This window comes from Sinocyclocheilus grahami, unplaced genomic scaffold (genome assembly GCF_001515645.1).
Source record: "Sinocyclocheilus grahami isolate Dianchi unplaced genomic scaffold, SAMN03320097.WGS_v1.1 scaffold2319.1, whole genome shotgun sequence".
Taxonomy (NCBI): domain Eukaryota; kingdom Metazoa; phylum Chordata; class Actinopteri; order Cypriniformes; family Cyprinidae; genus Sinocyclocheilus; species Sinocyclocheilus grahami.
The window spans coordinates 30,683-55,486 of record NW_015507498.1 but is presented as its reverse complement, the minus strand read 5'-3'; the positions used below and the strand labels follow the sequence as shown (position 1 = coordinate 55,486).

At 42.0% G+C, this 24,804-nt stretch overlaps 3 protein-coding genes across 3 annotated transcripts in view; 2 read left to right on the top strand and 1 right to left on the bottom strand.

Annotated features, from left to right (window-relative positions):
- The first annotated feature begins 4,441 nt into the window (after positions 1–4,441).
- Positions 4,442–7,040, top strand: LOC107574732 (cytochrome P450 3A56-like). Its single transcript, XM_016261180.1, has 8 exons — positions 4,442–4,681; positions 4,927–5,075; positions 5,156–5,286; positions 5,381–5,468; positions 5,541–5,701; positions 5,775–6,001; positions 6,128–6,290; positions 6,372–7,040. Exons 1-8 carry the CDS (start codon positions 4,593–4,595, stop codon positions 6,486–6,488), a joined length of 1,125 nt encoding a protein of 374 aa, XP_016116666.1. The 5' UTR covers positions 4,442–4,592; the 3' UTR covers positions 6,489–7,040.
- A 1,224-nt stretch (positions 7,041–8,264) lies between these two features.
- Positions 8,265–16,734, top strand: LOC107574731 (cytochrome P450 3A27-like). Its single transcript, XM_016261179.1, has 12 exons — positions 8,265–8,414; positions 8,668–8,761; positions 8,926–8,978; positions 9,244–9,343; positions 9,658–9,771; positions 10,342–10,430; positions 11,175–11,323; positions 14,341–14,471; positions 14,559–14,643; positions 15,832–15,992; positions 16,066–16,292; positions 16,419–16,734. Exons 1-12 carry the CDS (start codon positions 8,344–8,346, stop codon positions 16,669–16,671), a joined length of 1,527 nt encoding a protein of 508 aa, XP_016116665.1. The 5' UTR covers positions 8,265–8,343; the 3' UTR covers positions 16,672–16,734.
- Positions 16,735–17,394: 660 nt separating this feature from the next.
- Positions 17,395–24,804, bottom strand: part of LOC107574729 (general transcription factor 3C polypeptide 1) — a 28,225-nt gene continuing 20,815 nt past the window's right edge. The window contains 12 exon segments of the mRNA XM_016261176.1: positions 17,395–17,823; positions 18,115–18,148; positions 18,236–18,644; positions 18,729–19,009; positions 20,343–20,584; positions 21,086–21,400; positions 21,489–21,661; positions 21,743–21,836; positions 22,099–22,158; positions 22,596–22,708; positions 23,197–23,278; positions 23,457–23,599. Coding sequence (XP_016116662.1) covers positions 17,568–17,823; positions 18,115–18,148; positions 18,236–18,644; positions 18,729–19,009; positions 20,343–20,584; positions 21,086–21,400; positions 21,489–21,661; positions 21,743–21,836; positions 22,099–22,158; positions 22,596–22,708; positions 23,197–23,278; positions 23,457–23,599 — 2,202 coding nt within the window. The 3' untranslated portion in view covers positions 17,395–17,567.

Here is a 24,804-nt window from a genome sequence, read left to right as displayed (position 1 = left end):
GCAGATTGGGGGGAGACTCGTACCTCCAAGTCTCCTATGTGTGTGTCACGAATCCTGCCCATGGACTTCCATCCGCTTGCCACCAGAGATCACACTTCCATTATATTGACTGTCATACTACACAGACTTCCACATGTCACCACAAACTACATTTCCCAGCATCTATTGCATTAATGACAGACACAGCTGTAACCAATCTAAAACACTTTATAAGCCATGGTTTTCCTCTTTCAAATCGCAGAGTATTGTTTAGCATTTATGCTGTTTAGCGTAGCTACTTTACGGAGCCTGTTCCCGGTCCTAGTTTGAGTTTCTAGTTCTAATCTAAGTCTAGTCACGTGATTGCCTGTTTCCCGATTACCTGCCTGTCTTGGATTTCTCTCTCATCTTGTCGTCTGGATTCTGTTCGCACCTCGCTTGGATTTATTATCTGTCTATGGATTACTCGCTTGCCTCAACCTTTGGATTATGTTCACCGTTGATCGACCTATGCCTGTTTATCGGATTACTCTTCTGTCTTGTCCTCTAAATACCTGTTTGCCATTGTCCGACCCTTGCCTGTTTTGACTATGTTTTGGAATAAAGCTTTGCACATGGTTGATTCTGCGTCGCGATCCGCTCTGAACATCTGAAAGCCCGGGAGACTCAACGCGCTGTCCGGAATGGCGTCTTTCAGCCAGGTTTCCGTGAAACACAGAGCAGCAGAGTTAGAAAAATCCTTATTTGTCCGGGAGAGCAGAAGGAGTTCGTCTGTTTTGTTGGGTAAAGAGCGGAGGTTCGCCAGATGGATGCTAGGCAACGGCGTCCTGAATCTGCGCTGTCTGAGCTTCACGAGCGTGCCGGCTCGCTTCCCCCGTCTGCGCGTCCTGAAGCGCTTGATCAGCGCCACAGCTCCCCCGACTGCAATGTCCAGCAAAACATCCGAATAGTCGAAAACCGGTGAAATATCGGGTGGTGTGTACTTCCGAATGTCCAGCAATTCGTCTCTGGTGAAACTGATTGCAGGGATATAACTAAAGACAGGACAAACTAACAAAAACACAAAAACAACTGCGGAGCACGCCACAGAGGCAGCCATCAGCGTCGGCGCCATTGTGATTACACGATGAACTAATTATCAGCTGAAGAGTAAAAAAAAATTCATGTTTTAATATTCGTATATTCACTAATCCTTATGTGCAAGAAATGCAACGTAAATATATTTATACTTTTAAGTACCCCATAATTAGCATGGCATTATAGCTGACTTTATTGGGATTTTGTGGGGCAGATCGGAGGAGTGTCTGGGAAACCTGTTTGGAAACACACGTCACCTGTATCGTCTAACAGGTTGTTTCCCACATTCCCAGAAGAACAAACCCAGACCTGCCCCGGGAATGACTGTGTGCTCATAAACACGCAACCTGAGAGCCGTAAAACATGAGCTGTTCACTCCTCCTCCTCCATTCTTCTGCACGGAGTGGGAAAATACTTTCTTGAAATGAGGGCAGGTGTTGGTGGACTCTGGTTTCTGTTTGCACAATCAAAAGCAGTTTAGAGAGAAAAACAGAGCATCTGAGACCCAGTCCCAGGAGCCACTGGGTCACACTGCTGGTTTCTATGGTTACTGGAGAGACTGTGAACCTGTGCAGATGCTACGTTTACATACGGGCAAAGCAAGTGAGCCATGAAACTAACTCATGTGCGCATGCTAATCTTATCAAGCTCCTCACGCTCACTCTGTAGAGTAAGTACAACACCATGATGCCGTGTGCGTGTCAAAACCTCATCGCTGTCAGTGACTGATTGATAGAAGCTGAACACATGACCATTAGCCAAGAAAGAGGAGCCATAAAATACGAGGCCAAAGAGTCGACACCAGTATAATTAAAAACACACACTAGTTTGGTTTAAAAAAACACTCATGCTGAATAAGCCACACTCCGGCCTCAGGTTAAAGAGATGAAATAAAACATCCCAGCTTCAGCTCTGTGAAAATACTGAAGGACAACTGGTCAGACGTTGCTTCAGGAGACATGATGTTTCTTAGTTAATATTTACACAATAGTTACTTTTACATTTATATGGTTAAGTTTACATTCACACAAGTCACATTTAGATTTACATTGACAGCAGATGAATATTTACATTTACACAATAATAAGTTATGTATTTTAACTGTCCAAAAACAGTCCTTTGTGCTTTATATTGCAAACTGGTATTTCTTATATGATTTTAATTTGTTGTCACAATCATTAACACTGGTTTGTAGCGCATATATTTTTAGTACATGCATTCGCAGAAAAAACTTGCTTCTGTGTTGCAAAATAAGGTGGATATTCATGAACTAATTATCAGCTGAAGAGTAAAAAAATAGCATGTTTTAATATTCGTATATTCACTAAACCTTATGTGCAAGAACTGCAACGTAAATATATTTATACTTTTAAGTACCCCATAATTAGCATGGCATTATAGCTGACTTTACTGGGACTTTGTGGGGCAGATCGGAGGAGTGTCTGGGAAACCTGTTTGGAAACAGTCATTATTTAGGTCAGATTGCAGTTGTTGCGTGAATGACACACGTCACCTGTGTCGTCTAAGAGGTTGTTTCCCACATTCCCAGAAGAACAAGCCCAGACCTGCCCCGGGAACGACTGAGTGCTCATAAACACGAGCCGTTCACTCCTCCTCCTCCATTCTTCTGCACGGAGTGGGAAAATACTTTCTTGAAATGAGGGCAGGTGTTGGTGGACTCTGGTTTCTGTTTGCACAATCAAAAGCAGTTTAGAGAGAAAAACAGAGCATCTGAGACCCAGTCCCAGGAGCCACTGGGTCACACTGCTGGTTTCTATGGTTACTGGAGAGACTGTGAACCTGTGCAGATGCTACGTTTACATACGGCCAAAGCAAGTGAGCCATGAAACTAACTCATGTGCGCATGCTAATCTTATCAAGCTCCTCACGCTCACGCTCACTCTGTAGAGTAAGTACAACACCATGATGCCGTGTGCGTGTCAAAACCTCATCGCTGTCAGTGACTGATTGATAGAAGCTGAACACATGACCATTAGCCAAGAAAGAGGAGCCATAAAATACGAGGCCAAAGAGTCGACACCAGTATAATTAAAAACACACACTAGTTTGGTTTAAAAACACTCATGCTGAATAAGCCACACTCCGACCTCAGGTTAAAGAGATGAAATAAAACATCCCAGCTTCAGCTCTGTGAAAATACTGAAGGACAACTGGTCAGACGTTGCTTCAGGAGACATGATGTTTCTTAGTTAATATTTACACAATAGTTACTTTTACATTTATATGGTTAAGTTTACATTCACATTTAGATGTACATTTACAGCAGATGAATATTTACATTTATACAATAATAAGTTATGTATACATTTACACAATTATGTTTACATTTACATGATAAGCTACATTTACACAGTATTTATGTTTACATTCATACTATAAGTCACATTTATACAAGGCATGCATTTATTTGCACAATACACAAGTATGTTTACATTTACATGCCAGGTTTTTTTTAACATCTTCATTAATGCATTTAGCAGACGCTTTTATCTAAATGATTTACAATAGTCAAAGAGTCAAACAACAGTCATGATATTCCATACCAGGTAAACTAGATTAGAAAGCAGACATGTTGAGTCCTAAATTCTTCAGGAGAAATAATGAATCAGCCAGTAGTTATATCCAGTACAGTAAGAGTAAAGTGTAGACACATTTCTCTATGGACTCTGTTTGCTCTCCGTTCGATCTCAGTGCTGTCCAGAGCAAACTGATCTTTGTCTTTCCTCTGAGAAGTGAAAAACAAACAGAAACGGTCATATTCTAGGAAAAGAGACGTAAAATACATATAAAAAAGAAAGAAATACAGCTGGATTAAAGCAGGAATTGTGACTAGAACAGAGAACAAACACGATATAAAGTTGCATAAACATAGCCACTATGTCTGAAGAACTAGTCTGACCATCTAGCAGGTTAAAGGAGGTCTGTGAGTCTGGAGTCACTCACACATACATGTCCTCTTCTGTTTAATAATGCCACAGATAAACCGTCAGTCATCTGAGAGAGAAACCCAGACTGGAGCTGAACTGAGCTAATGATTCACATTATACTTCATGCTTTATTCTATTATCTGCATCTGCATCCTTCTCATGCTTTAATAGTCCTCTAACAGTTAATATCTCTAGTGAATACATGTTACAGTCCTGGCAAGATTTCAGCTCTAGATGTAAAATGACTCGTTTGAACTACAGAGTCATTCATGCTGAGCTGCTCAGAGCAAGTGATTCACATTAGGATTGATTGATGCTTTATCTTCTCTTTATCCGTGTCATTCTAACAAGTGTTATAGCTGTAGTTAATATCTCTTATCTGAAGCAGAACTTGAAGGCAGTAATACTATGCTGCGGTACAAACTTACAAGAATTTAGCTCAAGATGTAAAATGACTCGTTTGAACTACAGAAAGATTCATGCTGTTTGATTCACTTCAGGCTTGTATTAAAATATCACTGTTACCTGTGTGTGATGAAGATGGTTTGAGTTGATGATGATGATGATACACTGCGTTCCTCTCTCTAGATGTTTGGCATCATGAAGACTCACTCTCACATTCTGGTTGATAATCTGGGGAAAACTGCGACGCGAGGAGAAGCCGTGGATATTAAAGAGTGAGTCGCACATTCGAGAGTCTTACATAATACCACATATGGCCTGTTGTTATCTGAATAGATAAGAACAGAGCTGCAATAATATCACTTTAATTACAGACCAAAGGTGTTCAAATGCCTCACCAATAACCTGTAATAACCTATATAGACTGATAATATTCATGGAGAACATTCACTATTTATAGAGAATATAGGTTATATGTTTATCAGATGACAATAGCTCTCTCTGGTCTGCATGTGTTCAGGTTCTTCGGGGCGTACAGTATGGATGTGGTGACCAGCACGGCGTTCAGCGTCGACATCGACTCTCTCAACAACCCTAAAGACCCATTTGTGACCAACATCAAGAAAATGCTGAAGTTTGACTTCCTGAACCCTCTGTTCCTGTTCACCGGTAAACAGCTCAACTAGTCCTGTCAGTTCAACACAATTGAGCGTAGGAAACTTTCTGACCCTTTTCGGTTTCTTCACTAGCTTTATTTCCTTTCATCACCCCTGTCCTGGATAAAATGGATTATGCCTTATTCCCGACATCTGTGACCGATTTCTTCTACGCTGCCTTAAAGAAGATCAAGTCCGAAAGAGTGGCCAAGGACCACAAGAAGGTACGATAAACACTTCACACGAACAACGCCAAAGTAGATAGAAGCATCCGCCAAATGCATGACCGTAAATATAATCGCATGCATCTTCCTGTAGAAGCGAGTGGACTTCCTGCAGCTGATGGTCGATTCTCAGACAGCAGGGAAAACTGAGCACGGAAGCAGCACCGAACACACAGAGAAAGGTGAAGCATCTCAGAGAGTTAAGAGCTTGTACCGTATTTGAAGAAACATTCCTCACACGGTGTCCTGTGCAGGTCTGAGCGACCACGAGATCCTCTCGCAGTCCATGATCTTCATCTTCGCCGGGTATGAGACCACCAGCAGCACTCTGTCCTTCTTCTTCTACAATCTGGCAACCAACCCGGAGGCCATGAAGAAACTGCAGGAGGAGATCGACCAGACCTTCGCTGATAAGGTAGAGCTCGGAGAACTGAGTGAATCTGTAAGTGTGAAGAGTTTGAGAGGTTAAGCTCTGAACTGTGTTGAAGGCTCCGGTGGACTATGAAGCCGTCATGAACATGGAGTATCTGGACGCGGCGCTGCACGAGTCTCTGCGGCTGTTCCCCGTCGCTGGTCGACTCGAGCGGGTCTGTAAGAAAACGGTGGATATCAACGGCCTCCTCATCCCTAAAGACATGGTGGTGATGATCCCGACATACGCGCTCCACAGAGACCCGGATTACTGGAGCGACCCGGAGAGCTTCAAACCCGAGAGGTCAGTCATTAACCACAAAACACAGCACTGTAGAGAACTAGAGCCGGAGAAACACAGACCTGAGTTCACTCTAAAACCCAACATCTCAGTGGTTCTTCAGAGTAACGGCTTCTGCTTCATTCCCAGGTTCACTAAAGACAACAATGAGTCGATCGACCCCTACATGTACATGCCCTTCGGTCTGGGGCCCAGGAACTGCATCGGGATGAGGTTTGCTCAGGTGACCATGAAGCTGGCCATCGTGGAGATCCTGCAGAGGTTCGACATCTCCGTCTGTGACCAGACTCAGGTGAGCAGACGGATCCTCCACATGGTCACACATGAGGACTGCGGTCCTTCACTCACGCTCACCTTCTCTTGCTCTTCACAGGTTCCTCTGGAGCTCGGCATCAACGGTTTCCTTTCTCCCAAAGAGCCCATCAAACTCAAGCTCAAGCCTCGGAAAGTTTCCCTCACAGAAGATATCTGTAACAACAACACATCGTAGAGCAGCTCCTGAACCACCGTTCATCTGCTGCGCGCATCTCTTTCAGTCCGAGGAGGAGGTTTGATCGGTCTTTTAAAATAAAAGAATAGACGTAGTCTCTAGTCTTCAGTGAAGAAGAGGATTCTCCGGGTCTTTCGGACTCGGACTGAGAGTTCAGTAACTTGCTTTACTTTTTGGACAGATTCTGCTGTCATCTGGGACTTTCTGAGAGTGGAAATGATGATGCCATGAGATTCATATTTAGAGGTTTTACTTTGTGATGATTGAGAAAAGAGATTACATTAGGTTAACCTTGAAGGTAATAAAATGGAAATATGAAATGAAATGTTTCAAATCAATTAAAGTCTGCAGATATGTATCTGACGTGTGTGTGATGTCTATGACTCTGGTGCCTGTTTACACAATCATACAGAGTTTAAATAATAATTTGGCATACAAAGAGAAAATTATGCTTTATTATCACCAAATATTGGATTAAATCTTTTTTTGATTATGAAAACTACAAGTGTGACTTTGTACCATTTTGTACAAAATAAAACATCTAAAAACAAACTTCATTTTCATTAAACATTAAAGGTGACATATTATAAAAATCTGACTTTTCCAGGTTTTAAGTGCTATAATCAGGTCCCCGGTGCATCTACCAACCAAGGAAACGTGAAAAAGATTCACCCAGGAACTTTGTTTTGGGAAGCATTTTTCTGCAAGCGTCTGAGAAAACCAGCGCATCTGATTTCGCTCCCTTGGTGACGTGGCAAAGGGATCTCATTATAATATTACCGCCCCTTAACTTCCACTCAAGGCACCGTCATTTTGATTTCGCAAGCGACAACGGTGTGCCAGCTCTAATGCCATGATGAAAGTTTGAGCGAAACACGCTAACTGTTCTGTGTTTGTCTGCAGAGACAAGCACAGAACACTGTTTAGAGTCCCAGCCTCAGAGACAACAGAGCAGTGCATTTATTGATTTATTTCCTGTATATTGCTGCTGCCACATCTTATCAAATATGACCCTGCAGCACAAAAGCAGTGTTAAGTCGCTGGGGGATATTTGTAGCAATAGCCAACAATACATTGTATGTGCCAAAATTATACATTTTTCTTTTATGCCAAAAATCATTAGGATATTAAGTAAAGATCATGTTCCATGAAGGTATTTAGTAAATTTCCTACCGTAAATATATAAAAACCTAATTATTGATTAGTAATATGCATCGCTAAGAACTTCATTTGAACAACTTTAAAGATGATTTTCTCAATATTTAGATTTTTTTGCACCCTCAGATTCCAGATTTTCAAATATTGTCCGATCCTAACAAACCATACATCAATGGAAAGCTTATTTATTCAGCTTCAGATGATGCATAAATCTCAATTTGACCCTTAAGACTGGTTTTGTGGTCCAGGGTCACATATGTCTCCTTTAAACCGCAATACTGTAATAAACAGTGCATTTTTTTCATATTTTATTTAAAATTTCTACCAATAATCCACAAATTATGCTTTTTGATATAAAAGCAAGTTGATAAAAAGATGGAATCCAATATTTGGTGATAATATACCATAATGAGATATTCATAAGCTATTTTTTTAGGCCGGTCATTTTGGACCAGGAACACTACACTACAACAACAAAGTGGGGAAAACATCCCACCTTTGTGGTGGGATCGATGAGTTCAGCAGTGAACAGACCCAACACGGCAGAGATTGTGAGTGTGTTCAGAGGTGAGCGTGACGCTGTGGGTGTGTTTGTGAGGCTTTTCTCCACTGGTTAATGTGTAGTCTGAGAGCAGAATAAAGCTGCTGCTGCTCGCTGCCAGTGTTTCTGTAGTCTGAGCGTCCCGGAGCAGAAACCATGAGCTACGGTCTGTTCTTCTCCGCTGAAACATGGGCTCTGCTCATGCTGTTTGTGGCGCTTCTCTTCATGTAAGTGATGCTCTGTTCAACTGAAGAACTAGTTCTAGTTGTATCTTCATAAAAATCCACACAGAAATCTAATATATGTTCATCTATTAAATTTCCATATGAGATATATTGTCATATGAAATAAAAACAAGGAACATGAAACTGGAATAATTTCATATATTAACACTTCGTAGCAGAAGAACGTGATTCTCAAGCACACGACTGTAGCTGATGTCATAACATCTGTCTAAAAAGATTCTGATGTCATTTCCAGATATGGATCCTGGCCTCATGGTGTCTTCAAGAAGCTGGGCATCCCGGGGCCCAAAGCCCTGCCGTTCTTCGGAACGATCCTGGAATATAGAAAGGTGAGTTGTGTGTTCAAGCAAACACTGACCTGTGATGAGCTCCTGCAGGTTGACTTGACTCAGGTTTGCTAAAGATTCATCCGCTCTAATGAATGAATGATCTCACGCACTCTTCAGCTTCATCTCCTGTGCTCTCAGTGTCTTATCATAATCTGCTCTTTCAGGGTATTCATCACTTCGATGTGGAGTGTTTCGAGAAGTATGGACGAGTCTGGGGGTGAGTGTGAGACTTGCAGATGAAGCTATGAAAGAATCAGAACATCTGACACAAATGAAACAGAACTGATTGAAGGTTTGACACGGTCTTTATGAGATCAGTGACAAGCTTCATGAGATCTGTAATGACGAATCAGAGCTGACGACGATGGTCATTACGAGATACTGAACGTCAATCAATCGTACAAATTCTGGTGAAATCATGATTATAATGAACTGAATGATTCTTCTGAATTGAATGTCAATGTTGTCTGTGTTTCTCGCAGTATCTACGATGCGAGGCAGCCTGTTCTGTGCATCATGGACCAATCCATCATCAAAACCATCCTGGTTAAAGAATGCTACTCTCTCTTCACCAACAGAAGGGTAAAATCATCTTCATCATCTTCGTTCTGAATTTAAATCAGCCTCGTCAAATACTGATTTGATCTGCCCTGAATGTAGAGTGATGGACCTTGCTGACAAAGCAAGAAAATGCAAAAGTTTTGCAAGCTATTGTTTTCAGTCACCGTGTCCACTTTAGAGCTCTATAAAATACAGAGGGACCTGAGCAGAAAATGCTATTCTTTCAATAGTAATAATAATAAATCTGCATGACTGGAATGTTTTCTGGCCGATGGAACCATTCATGTTTGTGTTTGTGTTGTGGTTTCATCTGGGTTTGTCCTCTGAACCGGCAGAACTTCCGTCTGAACGGGCCGCTGTACGACGCCGTGTCCATCGCTGAAGATGACAACTGGAGGAGGATCCGCAGCGTCCTCTCACCCTCCTTCACCAGCGGGAGGTTAAAGGAGGTCTGTGAGTCTGGAGTCACTCACACATACATGTCCTCTTCTGTTTAATAATGCCACAGATAAACCGTCAGTCATCTGAGAGAGAAACCCAGACTGGAGCTGAACTGAGCTAATGATTCACATTATACTTCATGCTTTATTCTATTATCTGCATCTGCATCCTTCTCATGCTTTAATAGTCCTCTAACAGTTAATATCTCTAGTGATTACATGTTACAGTCCTGGCAAGATTTCAGCTCTAGATGTAAAATGACTCGTTTGAACTACAGAGTCATTCATGCTGAGCTGCTCAGAGCAAGTGATTCACATTAGGATTGATTGATGCATCATCTGTGTTTGATCGTGTAACAAGAGTTACGACTGTAGATGTTTAATAACTTATCTGAAGTAATCATTGAACAAGAAAGTCGTTTGACCTACAGAATCATTGAAGCTGAAGTGTGTTTGATTCACTAAAATATGAAAGAGGCATTTCCAGGAGCACTGTCCAGACATTACTGATTCAGATGAGTTGATGATGATGATGATGATGATGATGATGATGATGATATATGCCGTTCCTCGCTCTAGATGTTTGGCATCATGAAGACTCACTCTCACATTCTGGTTGATAATCTGGGGAAAGCTGCGACGCGAGGAGAAGCCGTGGATATTAAAGAGTGAGTCTTACTAATATCATGAACCATGGCTTCTTGTAATCTGAACAGATAAGAATAATTATATCACTATATTATAATCACCAGAGCAAAGGTGCTCAAATACCCGACTAATAAGCTTTTATAACCTCTAATGATCAGTGGGGCAAAGTAACGGCGGTGAAATGAACAAACATGAACAGAGATACTTTGGAAAAACTGCTGATCACTGGATTTGATCCAAGCCAGAAAACACATACGTATCTGAAGTCAGACAGACCCCACTAAATAATTACTGATCTCAGGATGAAGTGCTGCTATGCAGAGGAAAACCGGGGATTTCATATAAATAAATGATATCGAAAAGGTTTTCTGGATCAATAATCAGCAGTTTTCTTGGCATCTCGGTTGTTTTGACCACTAGTTCTTTGGGTTACACTTTATTTTAAGGTGTACTTGTTTCAGTGTAACTATGCATTTAAGTACTGAGTAATTTTAATTAACTACATGTACTTACTATATGTTTAGGGTTAGGATTGGGGTTTGGCTTAGGGTTACTTGCATGTATTTATGCATCATTTATTGTTATTGTAATAGTAAGTACATGCAACGTGTGTAACGAGGACACCTTAAAATAAAGTGTTACTGTTCTTTGCATTGCTGATGGTCATAAATACATCAGCCGACTGTAAAAAGTCACACGACTGAAAGAGAGTATATTTATCAGAATAACTGAGCATTAGCTCTCTCTGGTCTGCATGTGTTCAGGTTCTTCGGGGCGTACAGTATGGATGTGGTGACCAGCACGGCGTTCAGCGTCGACATCGACTCTCTCAACAACCCTAAAGACCCATTTGTGACCAACATCAAGAAAATGCTGAAGTTTGACTTCCTGAACCCTCTGTTCCTGATCATCGGTAAAGTCTCAACAGAATACGCTGATGTCTCTATGGGCTGCCATATTAGAACAGTAACCAATGATGAAGGCTACATGACGTTCCAATTAATGAATCTAAGTAATAGCACATTAATCACCCCATGAGGAGAGTAAAGCATTGAATAGACATTACAAAAAAGTAGCTTTAGAGAGAAACATTTCGATTCAACATTGCATAAAAAATTATAATAAATGGGTATTGATATTTTTAATTGAATATTGAATATTGAAGTCACCGTTTAGAATATTACTTGAGTAAAAGTCTTAAAGTATGTGATATTTATTGTACTTAAGTACGAAAAGTATTTTTTAAATCTTAAACGTACTTAAGTATTGAAAGTAAAAGTACAAGTAAATGCAAAATGGAAAAGAAGCAAATAAAAATAATATATATAAAATTGTTCATACACTGCTTGAGTAGCAAGATTGTGTTCAGTTTGAACTCTTTCTTCCATTTTGTATTTTTGGGTAAGAATAAGAAGCACTTCATCCGGTGCTTAGTGTCTTTCATGCCAACACAAGAAAACATTTCTGGAATCTGCATCTGAAATAGCATTTAGATGTATTCACATTCTGGTTGATAATCTGGGGAAAGCTGCGACGCGAGGAGAAGCCGTGGATATTAAAGAGTGAGTCTTACTAATATCATGAACCATGGCTTCTTGTAATCTGAACAGATAAGAATAATTATATCACTATATTATAATCACCAGAGCAAAGGTGCTCAAATACCCGACTAATAAGCTTTTATAACCTCTAATGATCAGTGGGGCAAAGTAACGGCGGTGAAATGAACAAACATGAACAGAGATACTTTGGAAAAACTGCTGATCACTGGATTTGATCCAAGCCAGAAAACACATACGTATCTGAAGTCAGACAGACCCCACTAAATAATTACTGATCTCAGGATGAAGTGCTGCTATGCAGAGGAAAACCGGGGATTTCATATAAATAAATGATATCGAAAAGGTTTTCTGGATCAATAATCAGCAGTTTTCTTGGCATCTCGGTTGTTTTGACCACTAGTTCTTTGGGTTACACTTTATTTTAAGGTGTACTTGTTTCAGTGTAACTATGCATTTAAGTACTGAGTAATTTTAATTAACTACATGTACTTACTATATGTTTAGGGTTAGGATTGGGGTTTGGCTTAGGGTTACTTGCATGTATTTATGCATCATTTATTGTTATTGTAATAGTAAGTACATGCAACGTGTGTAACGAGGACACCTTAAAATAAAGTGTTACTGTTCTTTGCATTGCTGATGGTCATAAATACATCAGCCGACTGTAAAAAGTCACACGACTGAAAGAGAGTATATTTATCAGAATAACTGAGCATTAGCTCTCTCTGGTCTGCATGTGTTCAGGTTCTTCGGGGCGTACAGTATGGATGTGGTGACCAGCACGGCGTTCAGCGTCGACATCGACTCTCTCAACAACCCTAAAGACCCATTTGTGACCAACATCAAGAAAATGCTGAAGTTTGACTTCCTGAACCCTCTGTTCCTGATCATCGGTAAAGTCTCAACAGAATGTCTCTATGTCTCTATGGGCTGCCATATTAGAACAGTAACCAATGATGAAGGCTACATGACGTTCCAATTAATGAATCAGCACATTAACACATTAATCACCCCATGAGGAGAGTAAAGCATTGAATAGACATTACAAAAAAGTAGCTTTAGAGAGAAACATTTCGATTCAACATTGCATAAAAAATTATAATAAATGGGTATTGATATTTTTAATTGAATATTGAATATTGAAGTCACCGTTTAGAATATTACTTGAGTAAAAGTCTTAAAGTATGTGATATTTATTGTACTTAAGTACGAAAAGTATTTTTTAAATCTTAAACGTACTTAAGTATTGAAAGTAAAAGTACAAGTAAATGCAAAATGGAAAAGAAGCAAATAAAAATAATATATATAAAATTGTTCATACACTGCTTGAGTAGCAAGATTGTGTTCAGTTTGAACTCTTTCTTCCATTTTGTATTTTTGGGTAAGAATAAGAAGCACTTCATCCGGTGCTTAGTGTCTTTCATGCCAACACAAGAAAACATTTCTGGAATCTGCATCTGAAATAGCATTTAGATGTATTTACACAGTTCGTGTATCTCAGAGGGGACATGGATGCATTTAAACTGCAGTTACAGATGCATAAATAATGTTTTGTTTTTAACATAAAATGTTCAATACTGATATTTGAAATTGAAACATGACGAAATGTGAAATTAAAACCGACAGTAGGTGGCAGAAAGTGACTGTTAATGAGTGAGTCATTGAGATTCAACTATTCATTCAAACGGCTGATTCATTCAGGAACAAAGCATTTGACTGTGTTAATGAGTGAATCACTGAATCATTTATTCAACCGGTTCATTCAAACTACTGATTCATTCAGGAACAAAGCATATGACTGTGTTAATGAGTGAATCACTGAATCATTTATTCAATACATTTTAATTAGGAAATGTAGTGGAGTAAAAGTAAAAGTTGGCTGAAATATAAAAACTCAAGTAAAGTACAGATACTCCCAAAAAATACTTCAGTACTGTAACAAAGTATTATTACTTTTTTACATTACAGCACTGTCATTCATTCATTCATTAAATCGTTCATTCTGACGCATTCAGAAACAAACACAGCTTGTGTGAATGAGTCACTGAATCATTCACTCACTCAGTTTGTTAATATATATAGATTTATGCAGTGTAAGACGACACACAGGTCTGGCCTTAAATATAGTACTAATTTAAAACATTATTTTTTCCCCAAACTTAATCATACCAAATTAATAAAAATAATAATAATAAAAACACTAGGCGAAATTCCCACTTGTGAAAGGTTATCCCATTTCATCTGGAATTGATGGCAATGCTGTGGCATCCATGAGAATGCATTGATTTGTTAGTGTGAGTGACAAACAGCATCGCTACCAGTACAGGTTTTTAAAAAGCTAACGTACCTTTTTGAATGTCTTCATTAGCTTTATTTCCTTTCATCACCCCTGTCCTGGACAAAATGGATTACGCCCTCTTCCCGACATTTGTGACCGATTTCTTCTACACTGCCCTAAAGAAGCTCAAGTCCGAAAGAGTGGCCAAGGACCACAAGAAGGTACGACAAACACTTCACACGAACAAACAGACAGATATGAGCCTTTAAATGAAGCTGTCATCAGAGCATGTTCCTCACTTCCTGTAGAAGCGAGTGGACTTCCTGCAGCTGATGGTCGATTCTCAGACAGGAAAACCTGAGCGTGGAAGCAGCGAGGAACACACGGAGAAAGGTGAAGCATCTCAGAGTCCTCTCACGTTCAGCTGCTTTTCTTCCATTGTTGTGTCTGTCTACACCAGACGCAACTAAATCTATCGCAAACCACAGCCAATCAGAAGAGTGTGTGGGCGGAGCCTCTCTGCATGCGCATCGCTTACGCGGTGCAACACGACAACATTTTCAACTAAAGACAGAACACTTTTTAAGTGTTCGGATGGTCTTTACACGACGATGGCATTTTGGGGCCTAAAAACTTTTGATAACGAGCTTCAAAGTGCAAGTTTTTTCAAATGCGGGATTGGGCTACTTTAACACTGCTACCAGGGGGCCCTCGGTTGGCTAGTTTTGAGTAGCATTGGGCGGGTTTTGTTGTGAAAATCTGGCAACGCTGATCGCCACCTAGTGGCCTGACATTAATAATACAGCATCTTTTGTGGAAGCGTGTGAACGGGGAATGTTTTGACAATGTCTATGAATCCAATCGGAGAAAGTCATATACACTTCGCATGCCTCGAGGGTGAGTAAAACACAGGCTGATTTTCATTTTTGGGTGAACTAACCCTTTATTATAAAGCGGAGAGTTCCGGTGCTTGACTCTGATTGGCTGAGCTGCGTTCGAAGCTGTTGTAAATGACTCTACAAAGTAACACACACCTTTGTTTACGTTTGTGTGTTGCTCGGCAACCACTTTGTAGCAACCACAACTGTTTCTGAGGCGCTACATTGTTTGGTGGAAGAATACTGTTTTTATTAATATCTTTACACTTTATTTGCTCTGTTTTATTTTGTGAAACCTTACTACGTATATGGAATAACCGTTTTATAAAAGCAATAATCCCTGTGAAGCCATGGTTTACAGTGAATTTATAACAGCTAAGGGGGTTTTAGCTCCGCTTCGCGTCGTGCCTAACAACACCCCCTAGCTGTTATAAATTCACTGTAAAGCATGGCTTCACGGGGCTTATTGCTTTAATATATCTCTTGTTTTCCTTATGTTCAAGATCTGAGGTAAATGATATATCGTCACTTTCATCATGGCTATTAAAATCATGCAAAAATTATACACAAACTCAACCATTTTAACATCATTAAAAGTACATCTTCAGTGACTCTTATCTTTGTCACGATTCTCGTTTGCTCACTCTCCTTCACAATAATTCACGTTTAATGGCACGCGTTCCTCACACGGTGTCCTGTGCAGGTCTGAGCGACCACGAGATCCTCTCGCAGTCCATGATCTTCATCTTCGCCGGGTATGAGACCACCAGCAGCACTCTGTCCTTCTTCTTCTACAATCTGGCAACCAACCCGGAGGCCATGAAGAAACTGCAGGAGGAGATCGACCAGACCTTCGCTGATAAGGTAGAGCTCGGAGAACTGAGTGAATCTGTAAGTGTGAAGAGTTTGAGAGGTTAAGCTCTGAACTGTGTTGAAGGCTCCGGTGGACTATGAAGCCGTCATGAACATGGAGTATCTGGACGCGGCGCTGCACGAGTCTCTGCGGCTGTTCCCCGTCGCTGGTCGACTCGAGCGGGTCTGTAAGAAAACGGTGGATATCAACGGCCTCCTCATCCCTAAAGACATGGTGGTGATGATCCCGACATACGCGCTCCACAGAGACCCGGATTACTGGAGCGACCCGGAGAGCTTCAAACCCGAGAGGTCAGTCATTAACCACAAAACACAGCACTGTAGAGAACTAGAGCCGGAGAAACACAGACCTGAGTTCACTCTAAAACCCAACATCTCAGTGGTTCTTCAGAGTAACGGCTTCTGCTTCATTCCCAGGTTCACTAAAGACAACAACGAGTCGATCGACCCCTACATGTACATGCCCTTCGGTCTGGGGCCCAGGAACTGCATCGGGATGAGGTTTGCTCAGGTGACCATGAAGCTGGCCATCGTGGAGATCCTGCAGAGGTTCGACGTCTCCGTGTGTGACCAGACTCAGGTGAGACTCCTACAGCTCACACAAAGCTCAAATCTCAATCGATCCATCGTTTATATCGGCACCAAACTATACCGGTTTGCCCGGCTCTAAACTGACACATTTGGATTAAAACCCAGAGTTCTGCAAGTTTTAAGAAGGTACATTTAAGACGTTTTTAAAGGTACTTGGTAATGCCAAGCAAAGACAAACTAAGGAATAAACTGAAGGGAAAAGAACACGCATACAGTGGGTACGGAAAGTATTCAGACCCCCTTAAATTTTTCAACGGCTTCTGCTTCATTCCCAGGTTCACTAAAGACAACAACGAGTCGATCGACCCCTACATGTACATGCCCTTCGGTCTGGGGCCCAGGAACTGCATCGGGATGAGGTTTGCTCAGGTGACCATGAAGCTGGCCATCGTGGAGATCCTGCAGAGGTTCGACGTCTCCGTGTGTGACCAGACTCAGGTGAGACTCCTACAGCTCACACAAAGCTCAAATCTCAATCGATCCATCGTTTATATCGGCACCAAACTATAGCGGTTTGCCCGGCTCTAAACTGACACATCTGGATTAAAACCCAGAGTTCTGCAAGTTTTAAGAAGGTACATTTAAGATGTTTTTAAAGTTACTTGATAATGCCAAGTAAAGACAAACTAAGGAATAAACTGAAGGGAAAAGAAGAATATACAGTGCTTTTATACATTTGCGTACTTTACACAATGTATGCAGCATTTCTTATTTTACTGAAGTTTTTTTGTTCTATTGCTTGTAATTAGTTTTTTATTCTTATTTAATCACTGACTGTTTACTTGTCTTCAGTGAGCTGGAGTTTTTAGGTTTTTTAAAATATTATTTAGGCTAGTATTAGATTTTTGTGATTTTGACACTGGTGAAAAATAACCATATCGTGATATATATATACTGTTATCGTGAAATACAATGAATCATATCGTGATAGTTGAAGTTTTTGGTCATAGTGCCCACCCCCTGCGAGCGCCACAGTCAAATGAATTCAAACAGAGAGGAGTCACATGCACTCAAGTGATCGCCCGAGGGCTGTGTAGAGGTCACCTGCAGCAGGTCCAGCACCACCACGGGCTGCAGCACCTGACTGTAGTGCTGCAGCAGCTGGGACTCGAGCAGCGCCGGGCTGGACATGATGTGCAGCAGCAGAGACTCCAGCATGCCTTTACACACGGGCCGATTGAGCGAGCCGTCCACCACACGCCACGGCCGGCTGACGAACCACACCGACCCGCTGCCGGAGAGAGAGCAGACAGAGCACTGCATCACACAGAAACATCTCAACACAGCCTTTTCACCAGACTTCAACAGTCATCAGCATCGTAAATACTCCAAAGTTTGGAGTTTGTTTTTGCTATTTGAGCAAATGGGAATGCAAGAAATATATTTGTGGTACTCTCCCATTCACTGCTCTCAAAGTTAACCCAACTATGACGAGTTTTGCTGCTGAGAATCCCGCAAATGTGTAAACGGTCTATCAGAGCCGAGCATCCCAGAGATCCGTGGGAATGAGTGTGTGACTCACTTTGTGTCCCGATCAGCAGCTCCTTCAGCTCTGTCTAAAACAACAACAGAAACATCAACACACACACACACACACGCACACGAAAACTAGAGTCAAAACACCTCAGAGTCCAAACACACACCTTTCATCTGAGAGGGGGCAGGGTCTGTGTTAAGCCCCACCCCTTTGTCATCGGACATATGCTGTTCTGAGCCTCCGTCATCTTTATGGACCGCCTCCTCAGCATCAATCTCCATGGAAGCAGGCTGACTCTCAGCTGTGTCTGTGGAGATGGTCTGATTGACAGCTGTGTCTGTGGAGACGGGATCCAAAGCGACTGTCTCCTGTAATTCTGCTTCCACAGTCTGGCTTTTAGTAGGTGGGGGTGTGTCGTGGGCGGAGTCGAGGGCGGGGCTTCTCATTGGGAACGCCTGCTGCATCTGCACACTCCCACACCTGCTCTGTAACAGCCAATGAGATGCGGCCTCTGCACACACCAGCCTCTGAGAGAGAGCGCCCGCCTCCACCAGCTGCTCCCCGTCCACCAGATCCTGCGCGCGCACACACACACACTCTCTCTGAACAGCTGAACCCGCGGGGAACGCTCACTCATCACTGGTTTGTCTCTCTCTCACCTGTATGTACTGCAGGAGTGTTCTGCTCCGCCCATCCTCGGGCTGGTCCAGGTGTATGAAGTGCTCGCAGAGGTCCTGTCTGTCAACACCAAACTCCGCCGCCTCCTCCACGGCACGCCTGATCTCCGTCACCGCCTGCACATCCTGCACTCCGTATCCCAGCACGCTCACACAGCGGTCCAGAAACACCTGCACACCGACGGGAGCCGAGCGATACACATGCGTGAAGAACAGTGGGAGAGACGGAGGAGCGGATGGAGACAGAGCTGAGACAGCAGCAGCATCTGTGCGTGTGTCTGTGAGCTTGTGAAAGCTGAACATAACTCAAATAAAATCAATAAAATAAAATACAACTAAAATGAATAAAATACATGCCATTTTAAATTAAAAAAAAAAAATATTAGCTGAAAAATAATAAAATAATAAAAAATTGATAAATAAAAGAATAAAAATAACTTAAAAATACTTTAATAAAAATTTATAGAGTTATACAGCTGATAAATTTGTAAAATATTAATGAATAAAACCTATACATGCATTTAAAAAAACAAACAAACAAACAGTAAAAACACAAAAAAATCACTAAAACTTCAACTAAAATTAAAATGAAAACAAAAGATAAAAAATAGAAACTGATAGTGATAGTTGTAGCACTAAAATTAAAATTACTGAAATAAAAATGTATTATTAAAAATGTATAATTATTAAGGTAAATTGTGTGTGTGTGTGTGTGTGAGTGAGTCTGTGTGTGTGTGAGTGAGTCTGTGTCTGTGTGTGGGTGTGTGTGTGAGTGAGTGAGTGTGAGTGAGTGAGTGAGTGAGAGTGTGTGTGAGTGTCTGAATGTGAGTGAGAGTGTGTGTGTGTGTGAGTGTGTGAGTGCGTGTGCGAGAGTGTGTGCGTGAGTGAGTGTCTGAATGAGAGTGTGTAAATGTGTGTGTGCGAGTGCGTGAGTGTGTGTGAGTGCGAGAGTGTGTGCGAGAGTGAGTGTGTGTGCGAGAGTGAGAGAGTGCGCGTGTGTGTGTGTGTGAGAGTGAGAGAGTGTGTCTGAGTGAGAGTGTGTGTGTGAGTGAGTGTGTGTGTGTTTGTGCTGACCGCTGCTGCTGAAGTGTGTGTGTGTGTGTGTGCTGACCGCTGCTGCTGAAGAGTGCGACCACTGCTGCTGAAGAGTGTGTCAGTGTGTGTGTGCTGACCGCTGCTGCTGAAGAGTGTGTGTCAGTGTGTGTGAGTGAGAGTGTGTGTGTCAGTGTGCTGACAGCTGCTGCTGAAGAGTGTGTGTGTGTGTGAGAGTGAGATGTGTGTCAGTGTGTGTGTGTGTGTATGTATGTGTATGCTGACCGCTGCTGCTGAAGAGTGTGTGTGTGTGCTGACCGCTGCTGCTGAAGAGTGTGTGTCAGTGTGTGTGTGAGTGTGTGTGTATGTATGTGTGTGCTGACCGCTGCTGCTGAAGAGTGTGTGTGTGTGCTGACCGCTGCTGAAGAGTGTCAGTGTGTGTGAGTGAGAGTGTGTGTGTGTGTGCTGACCGCTGCTGCTGAAGAGTGTGTGTGTGTGTGTGTGTGCTGACCACTGCTGCTGAAGAGTGTATGTGTGTGTGTGTGTATATATGTGTGTGCTGACCGCTGCTGCTGAAGAGTGTATGTGTGGGCGTCTGTCTCAGCTGCAGGTGGACGTTGCAGGTGTTGACCATGATGCTGTCGGTGCTGTTGGAGTTGTGTGTCTGTGAGCGCAGGACTCCAGGTGTGTAATATCCCCTCATCAGCAGGTAATTAGTGTGAGACGCCTGAGTGGGTTTGACCTCGAGCCTCCTCTTCCTCTCGTCATCCTCCTCCTCTTCTTCCTCCTCCAGCACTTTAGTGAGGCTGAAACACACACACACACACACCATCAGCTGTCTTTGGCACATATATCTATAATGAGTCTTTGGTGCGTATATCAGTAACAAGTCTTTAACACGTATAACTTTAGCGAATTTTATCATATATATCGGTAAGAAGTCTTTGGCACGTATATCTGTAATGAGTCTTTAGCACATGTTGTTAACGAGTCTTTGTTGCGTCTATTGGTTACGATTGCTGAACAGACAACTGAAGATTTCAAACGCATTCACAAGCAAAATTCCTAGGTTTGTGGCTCTTAATTTCCTTTTATTAATTAACCATTTGTAATATGTTCACTGTTAATTTTTTATAAATATAGGATTTGTATTAAATCTATATTAATTTGAGAATCAAAATCAAAAATCAAATCTAAATCGAATCGGAACATCTAAATCGATACCCAGCCCTAATATCAGTAGAGTCTTCAGCGCAGATATGGAGTCTTCAGCATGTATATCGGTGCGCGTTAACCGCGTACAGTACCTCTTGACCACGTCACTGTCCATCAGCGTGCTGTCCACCACCACGATCTGCTGCGGGATGCTGATGTCCACAGACAGCAGCCCCAGGGTCATGAGGGTCAGGCAGCAGGCGCTGGCGCCCCCCGGAGCGTCCATGGGGAACTGCAGCATGCCCTGCGTCTCGTCCTCGTCCGTCTCCGGCTGCACTCCCGATGTCTCAGGCTCCTTCTGGAAGGAGAAGCTGTTGGGTCTGTCGCTGCCGCCGGCCTCGCACAAACCCGTCAGCAGATCGAACGCCTCGTTATAGATGGTGCTGGGGAAACGCCACGTGAAGAACCTGCGGCGGACAGTGCTGAACATGAGCGCACTGCAGGCTGTCTGGAATCACGAGAACTCTGCTAAACTCGGTTTGGTGTGTGTGTTACTTGTAGTAGTGCTGTGAGAGCTGGTAGGACATGGGCAGGAAAGGCAGCGCGTGGCACTTCTTCAGGCCGTAGATGGACGTGGGTCGCCGGCGGTTCACTAGCGCACGATTACGACACGTCTGGAAGGCCTGAGACAAAACCTCCTCCCTGTAGCGCGTGTAGAGACAGAACGTCTGACACACAGAGAGACAGACATCAGTGACACGTGAACACTATATCAACACACGTGTGTGTGTGTGTGTGTGTGTGTGTACCTGGAAGGGCCTGTAGTTCTTCATCTGGGCGTTGGTGAGCACTAGTGTGCTCTGAATCAAATTAAACAGCACCAGAACATGAATGTCCTCCTTCCTGAAACACACACGTGATCATTACAGTCCAACATACAAACACAAGCCGTTACACACAAACACCACTGATGAACACAGAGATGATTAACTTGTGTCTGAACAAAAAATAAAACCCAGCAGCACAAGAACTGAAGCCTTCTCAGTCACCTGGAACTTTACTTTTACTTTTTTTGAAAGAAAAACAAAAAAAACAACTAAATAAATAAATACATTTAATAAATGTAATCAATAATAATAAAACTTGATTTAGAGCATGCACACACCTCTTGATGATGTCTTTAGTGCGTTCAGTTGATCCGTCTGCGATAGCGAACACTTTAAACCTGAGAAAACACACACACTTAGACTGAAAGACGTCCACAGAGAATAAGAGTGTGTCAGTGTTATTTACTAAAACTATTAAAAATAGTTTGTTAATGGAAATAAGCTGAAGTTAAATAAAAAGTTAGATTAAAAACTCAATGAAATTTAGAAATTTCATATTTAGAAACTGATAGAAGTATTAAAATCACTAGGATCTAAACCTGAAATAAAAATAATTTAAAGCCATTCAGAAAAAAAAAAAAAAAACAATTAAAAAAAAGCAGAAAGCAGACAAAAGCAGTCAAAAAATTAATAAAACTTCAACTACACTTAAAAATAAAACTGAGAATTTTGAAAAATTGTGAATTGTCATTTAGAAAATTGTGTGTGTGTGTGTGTGTGTGTGTGTGTGAGAGAGAGTGTGTGTGTGAGTGTGTGTGTGTGTGTGTGTGTGTACTTGTTGAAGAGCTGTTCTCTGGTGTCTGGTATGATGACGTCGCTGGAGCCGTAGCTGGTGCTGAACTTTGACCTCAGAGAGCGAACAAACTCCTTATACTCCGCTGCACACACCTGTAACACACACACACACAGTGAAGTTTGAATCTATTGGCACTTCACGAATCAATGTAATTCATAGTCACGATCCAATTCCAAAACAATTCCAAAGTAGATCTTATTTTTTCCTATCGTTTACTCTGTGATGGAAATCCCAAACACAGTAACATCACACTTAACTTTGCTCATTCAGCTCTGCTCAATAATTGAGTTATTTAATGTTAAGCCAGCTTCTCTTGCAATTTTTTAGGGGTGAAAAACATTAAAATACTTTAAAATAGAAACTAATTCAGATATTTGAGACCCAATTTTCTTAACAAAATTCTAAAACTAAATTTGGATTAACATGACAAAGCCTTTTACAGGTATCAAGAGAACGAAACACTTTTTGTGGACGTTCAGATACTCGCTGGAAGGAACTGGCAGCAAGAAAATACCACTTAAAATCAACTGAGATTCAGAACAGTGGACTGATCCAGAATCATAAGAGATCAATGTCTCACCTTCACATCATTATAGTCGCCAGTCCAGTTCATGAATTTGGCCATCAGCTCTTTATCCTGATACATCTCAGCCAGACAAATCCTGAAAACACAAGCATCAAGAGTCTAAACTGTGTGCTGTTACTCTGAGGTCAGTGTTTGAGTCGGTCTGCAGTCATTATAATGAACTGTACATGAATCAGCAGAAGTCTGTGAAATGCGCTTGTGTGTGTGTGTGTGTGTGTGTGTGTGAGAGAGAGAGTGTTTGCACACACACACACCTGTAGTTCAGGCAGGTCTGCGGGTTCTTCATGATGTAGCGTGCACGCCGGCCGACAGACAGTGATGTTTTATCCAGAGATAACTCAAACTCAGCGTGCAGCACGTCACGCACCACCGTCCAGGGCACGAACGGCCTCTTCAGCTGCACACACACACACACACACACACACAGACACACATGTGCAGAGACACAGACACAGACACAGACACACAGACACAGACGCAGACACACAGACACACGTGCAGACACACACACACACGTGCAGACACACACACACACGTGCAGACACACACACACACGTGCAGACACACACACACACGTGCAGACACACACACACACGTGCAGACACACACACACACGTGCAGACACACACACACACGTGCAGACACACACACACACGTGCAGACACACACACACACGTGCAGACACACACACACACGTGCAGACACACACACACACGTGCAGACACACACACACACGTGCAGACACACACACACACGTGCAGACACACACACACACGTGCAGACACACACACACACGTGCAGACACACACACACACGTGCAGACACACACACACACGTGCAGACACACACACACACGTGCAGACACACACACACACGTGCAGACACACAGACACAGACAGACAGACACACACACACACACAGACACACACAGACAGACACACACGTGTGTTCACTAGCAGTGCTGGTGGTAATGCATTACAAGTAATCAGATTACTTTAACTAGTACAGTAATGCATTACTTTTTAATTTAGAAGGAAATATCAGAGTTAGCTTATTTTCTATGACAGCTCTGGTGTTGCCACGGTGACAGAAATCAGGAGTAAGTGCAGAGCGTTGTGTGTGAACATGATCTTACTGTAACTCTAGACTAAATATCAACATGTGTTTACTCATCTCACTGCACACAAACACATTCAGTGCTCCTCACAATCAATAAATGCAAACTCGGAATATTATACAAACCTGCAATAATTAAATATGTTAGATATGACAAATATCAATATATTTAATCCAATTTTATTAACCAGTGTCTTTGCTGCTGACCTTCGATGATCCACTTCAATTCCATTTGTAAAAAAATGTTTTTATATTAAAAAATAACTAGCAAGCCCCACCCAGATTTCAAAAGTAACGTAACGCATTGCTTTCCATTAAAAGCAATTAAGTAACGTAATAACTTTTTTTAGGGAGTAAAGCAATATTGTAATGCATGACTTTTAAAAGTAACTTTCCCCAACACTGCTGAGTGAGTGAGTGTGAGTGTGTGTTTGAGTGTGTGAGTGAGTGTGTAAGTGAGTGAGTGTGTGAGTGAGTGAGTGTGTG